Source organism: Poecile atricapillus, chromosome 11, assembly GCF_030490865.1.
Source record: "Poecile atricapillus isolate bPoeAtr1 chromosome 11, bPoeAtr1.hap1, whole genome shotgun sequence".
Lineage (NCBI taxonomy): Eukaryota > Metazoa > Chordata > Aves > Passeriformes > Paridae > Poecile > Poecile atricapillus.
The window spans coordinates 13,028,652-13,041,904 of record NC_081259.1 but is presented as its reverse complement, the minus strand read 5'-3'; the positions used below and the strand labels follow the sequence as shown (position 1 = coordinate 13,041,904).

Genomic DNA, 13,253 nt, shown 5'->3' with positions numbered 1-13,253 from the left:
TTTTTTTATTGCCTGTAGGAGCAAAAAAGGGCCTTTTATATTCCTCTAAAACTGGTGAAATTTATTGAAGATTGGATTGAGCCAAGAATGGGTAGAGTTTTAAAAATTACAACCTGTAACTAAATGTCAAAGAAATAGATTTTAGTTAATTCTGGAAAAATGCTAAGGCAGAGCATCAAAAAGTGTTTCAGCTCTGCATGACAGAACTTAGATGTTCACCAGGGCAAGGAAAAATAAAAATCGCGTTGATTCACGTGAAAAGAGGCAAGAAAGTTGAGCACTGAAACAAGTGAGAGTTAAGAAGCTTGTGGAGTTGTCTTTGTTACTGGTAGATGAATTAATGTGTTAAATATTTGTAGCAGCCTGTCTGCAACGCTTCTTAAATTATAAGACTGGAGACTAGACTGAGACACCACCTTAATTTCCTTTCTTTGCTGCTCTTGAAGCAGCTTGAGGAAAGAAACTGAGACAAGAAAGGATTGTGCAAGATTTGTCTGGGAAAGCTCACTTCAGCTAAATCTTACATGGTGAGTGCAAAACTTGCTTTGTCCACACCTTGCAGTGCTCTCCTGTGAGCATCTGTAATGTTGGGGTGTCTGAGAGGGGACGAGGCCTCATAGGACTGCAGGGGGCTGTGAAGGTCCTGTCTCATCCCTTGGACCCAGTGCCAGGCCCTCCATCCAGCGGGTGCCTTGGTGCCACACTGGTATTGAAATCGGGGCAGACCTGTGAATTCTGCCTCTTGGGGGCCTGTGTTAGCAGACCCTTGAGAACTGATTCATTGAAGAGCTGGTTTACGTGATAAATCAGTGGCTTTATTTCCTTGAAGTTATTTAAATGTTTAAAATGTCTGCATGCGTCTCTTAGGACTCTGCAGGGATAGGAGCTTGTAGGTTTAGCATCTGTGTTTCAGAAGGTTTCTGGCAACATCCTCACTCTGATCTCTTGGAGCTTGATGCTGTCAGAAGTGGTTCAGCAGAAAGGACTGGACACAGATGCCTACAAAGCCCTATGGTACAGCTGCCACTGTCCTGCCAAATCCTTCCAGCTCCTGCTCACACAGTCTCTCTCTGTGTCTGCCAGTTTTGTAATCACTAACTTTTTCTGCTGTCTGTAAAGGTGGGAAATAAAACCTGTTCGGGGAACTTTGGTGCTTACTGTGTGTTTATTTTGTTGTATATTTAGAAAAAGTTGTGCTCACACACTGCAGCTTCTTCTCCCTAAGACCAGGTGGGGGGCCGGTAGTTTATGCAAAGGCTCGAGGTATGTTACCTGGTTTAGGGAGATCTAGTTAGCTACTTTGCTTACTTTTAAAAGGGGGAAAAGAGATCACTTGATCGGTCAGCAAGACCACATGACAAGCAGCTGAATGTAATTAGGTGGGGAGGGTGGTTGTGTGGGGCTGGCAGCTTCCCATGCCCTGCAAGTGTTACAGCTATTAGCCTGAACGACACTATTTTGGTTTTATTTCTTTCTCTGCTGAATCTTCCTGTAGATGAGAAATGGCTCTTTTTGCATGACTATGGTATTCAAGAGATCTGAACTGTGTCAGGAAACTTGTCACTGAAGCACATTTGGAAAACTACATATCCGTTCACAGCTGTTAAACATAGGTATGTAAACACTTTCTCTTTTCTGTTTATTTTTGGAAGATTTATTACATTGTTTTCCTTGAGCTGACTGTGCCAGCTGTTCTCTTAGGAGTTTTGGAACACTGTTGCTGCATTTTAACAAGCTGCCTGGAATACTCTGATTTTGAGAGTTCAGCATTGCTGCATCCTCATGCTCTAGAGGGAAAAGTAAAGCTGGGGAGTACACTCTTATGTAACACAGGCTTTTGTGTTAAATGACAAAATTGCAGCTTTTTTGGAATATATTTAGTAATTTCTTTTCATAAATAAATAAGAATTAAATACAAACTAGGGTAAGTTTATTAATGAAATAAAGTGACTGGAGTGGGCAGTGTCTGGATCCAGTAGCCATAAGATGCCTGTTCTAGTCCCAAGTCATCAGCCTACATTTTCTTCTGTGGAAAACTTGTCAAAACCTTTTCTGCAGTTGGAAGATAGAATTAGACCCCTGATAGTAAAGTGTGCTGTGCAAATAACATTTAAAATACTGAACAGAGTAAGTATTTTTAAACATCGCGTGCTTGAACTTTTTCCGCCTCTATTTCTTCCTGTGTTCCCATTAGCATTTAAAGATAAATTATACTGAATAAAACAGTCCTTTAAAATGGCAGAGTTTTTAACTGCATTGTGCACCAACATGTTTGTTATTGTTTGCTAAAGGGATGATAAAAGGCATGAAAATGTTGTGTTGCACAGGCTGTTATTTTTAATTACAAAAAAATATTGAACAGCAAGGAACCATGACAGCTTCTCTAGTTCACATTCCCTGTTCAATCATATAATAATTGAATTGAATCTTAATATTAATTATCATAAAAGTAATAGGAAGGTGGGCTGTTATTAATGTGTTTTGTATCTTCTTTGGAGGAAACTCAGTATATAGGTAACCATCTGTCTAAGTCATGCCATGCCACCAGCATGATTTTGTAATCAGACATCCATTATAGCCATGTGTTTACCAGCATTTTTCTAATCATGGACCACAACTCCAATTTTTGTAGATTGTAAGTAACCAAGGAGGAGTTGTTCAGAGAACAGAAAGCAGTATTCTTCTCTACTTCTGTGGAGGTCACAAGGCTTTCCCAGGGTTTTATTTGATGTCTAGCATAGAATGTCTTAAGATTATTTTTCTCCTCCAGATCATCACCAGCTGACTTGTGTTTGTGAGAGAGAAGTGAGAAATTAATAAATGTAGTTCAATAAATATTTTCTTGCGGTTTCCTTATAGATGTTCCTAGTGTATGAAAAGTTTATATAAAATAACTGGGAAAAAGCATTTTGTAAACATTGATGCTTGGCTTACTGTTTTTGTTTTTCCTGTGCTGTGTGGATAGATTGGTTGTTGTAGGTGCTTCACTATAATTTACTGTTACATAGTACTTTCATTTATTGCATTACATGTGCATTTTGAATGTGTTACAGTAAGTATTTCCAGCACATTTTAGTGTAGTGATTTCTAATAGCCTAAGTTTTTTGAGGATTTAATTTGAATAATGTTGGGATTCTTTTCTACACTGCAAAACAATATGCAAGTATTTGGGGCTGCCACCCTTTCCCCTCATCCTACTCTTGCTGGATTGCAGTTTATTTTCATGTTTCCAACATGTCTTTCATTTGTAACACTATCTTAAACAGAATATCCTTAGTAACTAAGCTTGGTAAAGACAAACTGAGAATCTAATTCAGTTGGGCTTCTTTAAGCATGTCACTAACAATGGCATTAAAGATAAATTGTAATTTTCTTTTTTCTTAAGAAAAAAGTAGAAAAAACGACAATCAACAAAAAATCTGAAACTATAGAAAACTTAGAATGAACTCAGAAAATCTTAAAACCAGTTAATGGAAAAAGATCTCAAAGGTATCCTAGTAGGAGAGAAATAAGCTCTGGACAATGGGAAGGAGAAAAAGGACTTTTATTTGGTCTAAAATGTTTTACTTTCCATATAACACCAATTAGTGTGAGAAATTCTGGTTTGCTGTGTTGTTTATCTCAGGAGACTTTGCTGTGTATCAGGATTTAACTAAAATTCATGCTGTATTATGGGATTCTGATCTGAGCAGTGAGATAAATATTGTTGGCAACTCAGGTTGAAAAACTCCTGCTATTTGAATGGAAGCTTTGTGTTGAGCAGTTCAGCCTGCTTAATCAGTGCTTCTTTTGAATTATGCCTTCCCTGAGGCTCTAGAAAGCTGTGCTAGGATACAAATTGAAGCCAATATTTTGCTAAAGCCCTGTCTGAGTATTTTGGCAGACTGCAGGGCTTCAGTAGGAGACTTGGGCAGTGTAAATTTGTGCTGCAGTTCTGGAGCTCTTCAGGTGGAGGATAGGGTGGAAATAGGGGTTTGGCTTTCAGTTCTTGAAAGAAAGAAAAGCCCCAGCACTCGAGCACCTTAGTTTTAGCTTTGCTTTAGTTTGATACTTTGAGCCACAAGCATGCTCCAAAGTGGCTGTGTCTTGTTGTGACACGAAGATTTCTGTGAAGATTTCTGCTTTGCTGTCGCATATTAGTGACATCCTGAAGAGAACAGGTTGTGACCTATTGAATACAGCCTATTTCAGGCAGAAGTGGTGGCTTTTTATGTAATGGGCCTGTTAAGTTATGGTTAGAGTATTCACAGTAAGTTATTTCTAAACTTTTCATAGAATTTATGAAACATGGAAGCACCACATACACTCACTATCTTCAAACATGTTTACCGAACAATTCCTGCTCAGTACTGGCTGAAAATTTCATTCTCAGACTGTAGCTATTACAGACTCTGAAATAAAAAGCTCAGTTTCTTTTTGAGACTTCTTAGGATCAGATTATTCACAGCTGCCACCCACCTCTCAAACTCTATGAAGCGTCCTGCTGCTCTGACTGGCTCCCCATGGCAGAATGATCTCAGGTAGGTCCAGCGAGCTCTGCACCTGCAAGGAGGCTTTTGTCAGGAGTTTCTGATTTTCAAAAGATTGGGAAAAGTGAATGCTAGCTGTGAGCCTCAGTTTTATCAATCTAGATCCTTCTTTCCCTCTCTGTCCATTGTGTACCCTTCCTTGCTTAGCATCTCTGACAGTCCTGTGATGCTGGACTTGAGGAGTAGAAGAATAACCTTTTCTAGTTGCTGGATGGGATTTTAGCAGACAGTTTCCCTTGCTTTCCCACAGATAACTATGAACTTATTTTGTGTTTTTTGTTATATGCATTTAAGAAATCCCTCTGATTAAATATTTTCACCAGTAACTTTTTATTATTCCTAGTGCTGTGCCTGATATCCATAGATAATAGAGTTTTCCAGCTCACTAGAAATGGATATGGCTTAGTTGTTCAGTCAGTAACTTTGATAACCAGTAAATTTTCTGGGGAACAGAATGTTTTCACTGGTTGCTGGAAGAATGATGACATTAGTCCTGATCCAAAAGGCCATGATGCCTTCAGAATGCTGCTTTCAGAATAATTTCTGATGGACTTCAAAATTTTTGTATATTTCAATAGCACCTAAATAATGAAAAAGCATTTAACTTGCTAAGAAATAACTAGAAGAACAAAATGTTAGAAATCCTCTATACTGTGACCCCTGTTAGTTTAGATCTCAATATTATAGAAAAGGAATAATGCTAAAGAATGACAGTGGTTGCTAAAAAAAAAGGTTGTTGTATCTTCCAATTAACAGCCAGATTAGCAAGGAAAAGTGTTTATTTCCTATGAAAAACCCCATGTATTTCCCAATCCAAAGGATGAAAAGGTGGATTAAATTCTGCACTGCAGTTCTGTCCTGTCTCACCCCTTTGTATGCTTGCCCACATCATGTTAGAAGAATGTAGTTTTATTGTCCCATTTATATCATATTTGTGTGGTCTTCACTTTTATCTAATAATGATTAGGAGGTATCTTCAGGTCTCTGGTAGCTGACCTCCATTGACTTCTAATTGTCCTAATCAGGGTAATTTATTTTGCCAGATTATTCCTCTCTAATGCAGGATGTATCATGGTATCCTTCATAAGCTTGGCAGTGTAACCTCTTGGAGAATTATTTTCTGTATTCCATGTATTTGGCCTATTAAGCAAGGTAGAAAGTAGCTGAGAATTTTCTGTCTCCAAAAGAGAAATATCTATCTGTCTGTCTATCTATCTATTGATCCTTTTTTCTTTTTTTTTTTTTTTTTAAGAAGCTGCAAATATTTTCTTCTGACCATTTACAGTGTGTGCTTTTATGGAATTAAAGAACCTGGCCTGACTAACATGTACTGCAGCTGACTGAGTCACTCATATAGGCAAAGCATAACTTACACTTTCTTTAGCATGAGTTACCTGCACATGTTTCATTAATATTCTACCTGCACATATGAAACTGCTTCCTTTTTCAGTTTTTAGATTTTTATCATTTTTTATTATTATTCATCTTATTCTGCATTTTTGTGTGCTTGCTTATCTGTTGGAGATTTTTATCTCCTGAAAAACCAAACCATTCCTTAAATAATATGCAATTATTACCCTATGTGATTCTTCTTATATTCTCCTTAACCCTTTGGTGGCTATTTCTGTGGGCAGAAATAGAACTGTGCTCCTTTTTCTTGCCCTTCTGAAATTGAAAGTGTTGCTGAATCAGTGGATGGCCAAACTCTTGGATATTTCCCACCTGTGAATATGACCAACTTTGTGGGTGAAGCCTTTGTGGCTCCTGTTTTGTCAGAAACAGTTGGAAAATGTATCTGTGTAAGACTGTCATTCATAATTCCTTGATCCTGTGAAGAGTAGGTACAGTGCAGTGATGCATTCCAAGATGCAAAGGTTAGGCTGTGAGAAAGGAGGTGGGTCCCAAAGTGGTCAGAATTGTCGTGTTAGGATGCTGAGTGTTACTCTGAATTTCCTGCTTGTAGGTTAGTAAAAAAGCATGGAAGCACGCTTGGAAGCCAGTGTGGCTTAATGTATTTATTAGAGGAAGAGGGGAATGGCTGAGGATACAGTAAGTAGTGTGGAACTGCTTAAAATAAATTCAAAATGCTTGCTTTACTTTCCTCAGTTTACTCTGGAGTTTATTTACTTATACAGATGTTTTCTTAATGCTCTAACTTGAAGGCTTCTGATGAGAGTGCAAAGAGGTAACTTGTTAGGCAAAAGCCCTTGTTCCCAGGAGGGGTTCAGGTCCTCTAAGAGAGTTCAATTGTTTTCATCACATAGCATTGCAGGTCTTTATTTATCTACGGTATTTCCTTACCATGGAGCATGAAAATTTTAGGAACTGATGAGGGAATAGAGATGGTGCTGTGTGTTTTGCACAGAAGTTGAAGCTGCACATAGGTCCTCCTGTATGGGGAGTGTTGAATAACCATCTGCAACATTTCTGCTTTTATTCTTCATTTTTTCCCAGTTCCGTGCTGCTTTTCATTCATTGGTGTAACTGAGATAACCTTTGAAATCCAGTCGCCTGATAGTTGGTTTGGTGATGCTGAAATGCAAATGCAATTGCAAAACTAACTGTTGTTTCATTTCCTGGCTTCCCCATTCCTAGTGACTCCTGGTTTTCTGGAAACAAGGTCCAGAATCTGCTGTTTCCTTACCTGGCCTGTTGTACAAGGTTCTCACCACATCAGACCTGCTGCTTCTCTTTTGTGCCCCCTTTCTGGGTGGCATTATCATTTTCTGCCTGGCATCTCCCATAGTAACTCATTCTCCCACTGCTTTGTGTGCCCATCAATTCACGCTCTCAAAATGCTGCTGTTGTAGTGATGCTGAAAAATGGCTGTAGAGCAACTTCAGCCAATCAGTGTTTGGAGGCTAAAACCTCCCAGCCTGTCTTTTTGTACCTAGTTTTGAAGATTTTTATGTATCTTTAGCACCTTTAAAATTAGTTAGATCTTTCCAAGAAAGAGCGCATTGATCCTGCAATTCCTTAGAATTCCTCTACAGCTGAAACTAAAAACATCATAACAGTAAAATGTCAGGTAAAGCAATTGAAAGTAACCACGGAGGTTTTTTTTTCATGTTGTTTCTATTACAGAAAAGCCCCAGAAGTCAAGAAAGTGTCAATTTCACCAAAACCTAAAGCAATCCAGGTCATACATTTTCCTAAGAAAAACAATAGTGCAGCTCAGAACATTTTGGTGAAGTGCTTATTCATTAGTTCTCTTCCCCCAGCACAGCAGGTACCTGAGTTTATGCACAATTGTTGTCATGATATGTTTATGTTACATTTGTACGATCTGGCAGCTTATAACAAAGCTCTTCTAATAAAGCACTGACTAAGCAGGAACATTATTAAGGTCTCTGCCCCTTGTTAGGATGGAGCTGGCTGGTGTCTGATTGACCAGTTCTTCAAGCATTCAGGTGCTGCTGGAGCCTTAGAGCAGGGTGAGGCCTTTCACTGCACTTCACCCACACTGAGCAGGAATGTGATTATTGCCTTGCTGTAGTGTGGTGGCAGTGCTGGTGTGACAGGATTACTGAACTTACTCCTCTGCAGTCTGAATCACTTTCTCAGTTTTTCTGCTGGAACAGATGGAGTCACACATCCAGCTAAACACTCGAAGTTTAAGACTGTGTAGTGCCTTGGTGAAAAAAATTTTTAGTATGAATTGATGTGCACTTGCAGAATAATCGAATCTGTACAAATTTGTTATTGCCCTGCATTAACTGAGGGACCTGCAGTGTCTTCTTTTTCTGACTGTTGGGGATTTGAGACTAACTTTCCCCCAAAGCCTATGTCAATTCTAATCACAAGCATGGAGCCTCAACAGAAAGGAAATAGTTTATGTTAAAGACTATTGTATTCTCAGACCTGAGGTAAAGAATATAAAGCTATGAATGGACTGAACAGGTGTGATCCATATACTCCATCATTAATGCATTTCTGAATAAAAACTCCTGCTGGGAACAATGTAATTGTTTTAAGGTGTGTGGGTGATTTTGCAGCAACTTTAGATCTGTTCCAAGGTAGGTCTTGCACAAATCTCTTTTGAAATGCTGTTTGCCTCTAGGAATAAGAGGGACGTGTGAGCTGTGTAATTGCTTGCCAGCCATGCAGTGAGGCAGCACCCTCCTAGACACAGAGTGGGCACACCTCTTTATCTCTGAGCACCCATCAACGATGCAAACAGCTGACACGTAAGCCTCTTGGCTGTGTGCTGAAGGGGTGGTGCTGGAAAAGTACTCCTACTGGAAGTACTATCTCTGGCGTGCCCTAACTTTTCCTTTTGCAGAGTTTGGGGTAAGTGGTATACCTTTAAACTGATGTGCTTGAGGACTGTCTGCTTAGAGGCATGTTCAGATTTCCTGAATTTTACACTGTATGTATGTATACATGTTTTTATTTGCAGGTCAATGCTTTTGAGTTTTTTGGCTTGTGTTTCCATCTATTCTCTTTTGCCTTTTTCCTTTCTCCTTCTCTCCATCAGCTCAGTAGCAGCGCAAGAGTTGCATGTTTTGTGTAAGGCCGGTTCAGGAAGCATATTCCCTATTCCCACACTACATGGGGGAAATCCTGCACGTCAAGCCAATTTCCTTAATTTATACAGGACCAAATCTGCCGTAGTCTGGAATGTTTTATCACCCAGTAGTGCTGTGATATCTGTGTCCCAGAGGCAAAAAGATGAACCTGTTAACATTGATGTCTGTAATGTGATGATGAATGTGATTTCCTCGGACTAGGAAATGCAGGGAACAAGAGGAGCACTTGATTTGGAGAGAATCCCTTCTTGATAAGGCATGATCTGTGTGTGTGTGGAGGCTCCAGGGCAGCAGCTGTACAGCCACAGCTCAGATGCTGGCTGTGGGGGTCCTGTCAGCCATGGAAAAGGCCAGTGGAACTTTTCCAGCTCTTGTTCATAGCTCTTGTCCATCTGCATACCAGGCAAAGTGCAAAGCCAGAGCTGGATGGGATTTCAGGATGGATTTACAACAGGTGACACTGTGGAGGGCTTGATGTGGAGCTTAAAACTGTGTCCATTAGTGATTTTTTTTTTTTTTTAACTTAGGAGTTCGTACTCCTAGAAGAAAGATTTTGGAACAATTTTCTTTTGGTGACCTAGTAAATTCTAATTGTATCATAAGTTTTTTCAGAATCTTCCTTTTCTACCTCATACTCTCCTGATATACGAGGTATGGAAAAGTGAAAGGAAAGACTGGAAAGTGTGAAGCTATAAAGCCTAATTTTTTAAAAAAAAGCAAAAATGGAAGGAAAAATGGGATGGGTTTTAGTAATAGGGCCATGATTTTTAAAAACTTCACAGCATATTTTACTGTGAATATACTTGCAATGAATATATTCTTATTTCTGTTAGGTGAAACTGGATGTGTCTGGACACTAGGACTGCACACTAGGACTGCAGGTCTCGGAAGTAGAGGGTGGAGATCACTTTAAATATTTGTACAGGGAGGAGGACAGGGCTTGAAACTGCTATGAAAATAGCTCTTTACATGTCTCCAAGGATAGGTTAACTGTGCAGGGTTTCACAAGAACCACTCCCTGGAAATATTTGAATAATAGATTGACATTATGGGGTGCAGTGAAAGGTGTGTGCATTTCAAAACCAGGAGAAAATTTCCTTCTCATGCAAATATTTTAGAAGGCATTTTTAGAACCCTTCCTGTGAAGGGTTCTTCACCCTCTGTCAGTCCTTTGGAAATTGTATTTTCACCAACCACAGGGGGAATTGGGGTTTCAGTGGGCCAAATGAAGAGGTGTGCTTATCCTGACAGACACTCTACAAATCAGATATTACACTAGAAATACCTTTAGGTTTTACTTCCCCAAGGCCTAATCTTGACCTTTCAGTTTTGGCCAGAGCTTTCATGCAGCCATGTGGAAGGTGTGGCTGAAGTGTAACAGTTCCCTATAGCTCTGTGGTAGGGCTGCAGTTCCCTTCCTTCCTTTGTGTGGTCTTGCACAGGGTGCATGGCAAATCAGCATTGGTACTTGTTATTAAAAGCATGTTCTGTACACCTACAGCAACCCAACAGAAAATCAACGAGCAAATACCTCTGTGCAGGTGGCATAGCACAGTAAAAGACATGAAGCAAGCTTGTCTTTGTGTAATATACTGGCCCCAAGATTTACATCTAAGTCTTTAAAGCAACAATTTATTTGGGAATATTGAGACTGAAAGAACATGTGCTTGAGTTGAGGATGAGCTTACACTGCTCTTAGCCCTTTGAGAACATCTGAGGGGAAAGGAAACACCATGTGTGAGATGGAAGTCATCAAAAGCAGTCTTTAGAAAAATCTGTCTCTGTTTCTTAAAATATTTTTTCTTTTTTTCTGGTACATTTCAATGAAAATACTTTGGTAGAGCTACAGGGTAGGTGATGTGGTTTGACTTTTTTTTCCTTCACCAACAGGGGAGAGGATTTAAAAAATGAAACAAATCCCCCAAAATTATTTTTGCTGGTACACGTGAGTGTGGCTAATGGATCAGGGTTCATAATTCCTTCTGAAAATGTTCTTATGTCAGTGTTTGGGCTGCCTGTTCAGCTTGCTTACTTGAATATGCTGCTCCTTCAGACCTGCATGGTGGATGCAGTCCTGCAGTTGTGGTGCATTTATTTAAAAAGCTGACTGATAACTCTTGCTGCATGGCTCTCCCTTTCAGTCTTCTACTGTATTGCAAAACTTTGGTTGAAACACAACATGAATTAGCTGGCTGTGGTGTAGTAGTGAGCGTGAACTCTGTCAGCTAAACCCCTTTCCTGCAAGCTTTTACTGGCATTGATGGCATAATGTGAAATATACATTGGCTGGGAAAGGGAGACTTCAATGCATTTCAAAAAGGGAGAAGTGTCAGCTGCTTTCCACTGACTCCTCAGCTGGAGAATATCTGGGGTAAATCTAACCAGTTTCTGCTTTTTAGTAAGCCATGTATGGCCACATCAACTAGTCACAGTTCTGACTTGTAACCAAGAGCGGGACAATTACAAAGGTGAAGCTTTAAAGATAGTTACGGTTTTAGCAGAATGGTGGTGATTGACGCCCACATGCTGGAGACACAGTTTGTTGCAGACCTCAAGCTGAGAGTTGATATTCAAGAAATCAGTTGGTGTTTTGCCGTTGATGCAAAATGCTGCAGTGTTTGGCTTTAAATTAATAACTTTATCTAGTTCAAGCTACAAGTAGTTCCAAAAATACTTACAGTTGAAACAGCAGATTTGACTCTTTTAAAATTTTATTTCATCATCTGTTTTTTGTATTTTTGGCATCTTTTTCTGTCCTTCGTAAGAGGCAATTTTATATCAGTTTTCTGTTGCTTTTAGAGTGGTTATTTTAGGCTTATCTTTTCATGTTCATGTCTTTGAACACAGCACAAGGCAGCTCTCTACTGTTTGTTTTGGGGGAGGAGAGGCTCAGTAGCTACTCAAAAGGAAAGTGCCAAGTGAACTTACATCAGCTTTTCTAGTACATGTGAAATTTGCCATTGATTTTTGTTACACGTTTTAGTTGTTCCTGCACTTAGATCAGACTATAGAAAATATGGTTATTTTTACAAGGGCACCAAAAAGAGAGAAATTTCTTAAATGTGTATGAGCCATGGGAAAAATGTGTGTTTGTTTAATTAGTCAATTCAGGATCAAGATTTAGTTTGAATGGCTAACTAGCATCACAATAATAACTTTAAAAACAGAAGATTCTTCCTCAAAACAAAAAACTCAACAAGAAAAAGCTTATTCAAGACTGAAAAATAGCTACTAATAGACAATTACTCATGCCATAGTGAGTATGAGACCAGAATTGTATTGCTAGTACAATTAAGTAGCTTTTGCCAGCTTCCATGAGGATTTAAAAACAGTTCTGCAGTTTATGTTCCAGATACCTTGAATAGTTTGACCTTGATTTTCTGTCTTGCCTGGAGAAGCTAAAATTATGTTGCCTTGCCTTTCCAAGAAGAGGAATGTAATAAAACTAAAGATGCATGTTTTCAGTCACAGCTGAATTTGATATTGGTAATTTGTATAATTGAGAGTTTAAAGTGAAGTCAGTGTAAAGGAGCACAGAACTGGCCCCACCACTGGCTGCTTTGTAGTTCAGGGAGTGATTTGTATTTTAAACATTTATCAGAAGGAACCCTGGCAGAGCTCTGGACTAACTATTCCTTTTTGCTTTGCTTTTCAAGGTGCCGCCTGAACTCTCACTATGTCTGATGGGGACTACGATTACCTCATAAAGTTCCTAGCACTCGGTGATTCTGGGGTAGGAAAGACCAGCCTTCTTTACCAATATACAGATGGCAAATTTAATTCCAAATTCATCACAACGGTGGGCATTGACTTTCGGGAAAAGAGAGTGGTGAGTTTGTATGAAGAATGTGCTACTTGAAAATGCTGTCTGTGTGTAGGTCTGCAATAAGTGTTATTGTGTGCTTCATTTTGTGAAGGCCTCATCTGATCTGGTTATTTTTGTCATTGCTGTGTACAGACCCATTTCCCCAAAAGTTAAAGAGATGATTCTAAGAAACCCCTTCTTTCTGCTCAGTGGGTGTTGACGCGTGTGTTACTCTGTAACTTGTGCACACACTACCTGGAGTAGCACTTTCACTGTTGAACTCCTTTCTCAAGGAAGGACTGAACTCTGTACTAAAATGTTTTCCTGGGTATGGACTGAAATGGCTACTAAATAAAGATGCAGTTTTTTAAACATATGGATGAAATGGTA

At 39.3% G+C, this 13,253-nt stretch overlaps 1 protein-coding gene across 3 annotated transcripts in view; it reads left to right on the top strand.

The window, feature by feature from the left end:
- Positions 1 to 13,253, top strand: part of RAB27A (RAB27A, member RAS oncogene family) — a 29,143-nt gene that overhangs the window by 9,031 nt on the left and 6,859 nt on the right. The window contains exons 2-3 of one of the 3 annotated variants that reach the window (XM_058847123.1): positions 1,496 to 1,613; positions 12,715 to 12,887. In XM_058847123.1, the coding sequence (XP_058703106.1) occupies positions 12,735 to 12,887 (153 nt within the window). In that variant the 5' untranslated portion in view covers positions 1,496 to 1,613; positions 12,715 to 12,734. Of the gene's footprint in view, positions 1 to 1,495; positions 1,614 to 8,798; positions 8,820 to 12,714; positions 12,888 to 13,253 lie in introns of those variants that run through there. The other 2 variants (XM_058847125.1, XM_058847124.1) reach the window with 2 other exon arrangements.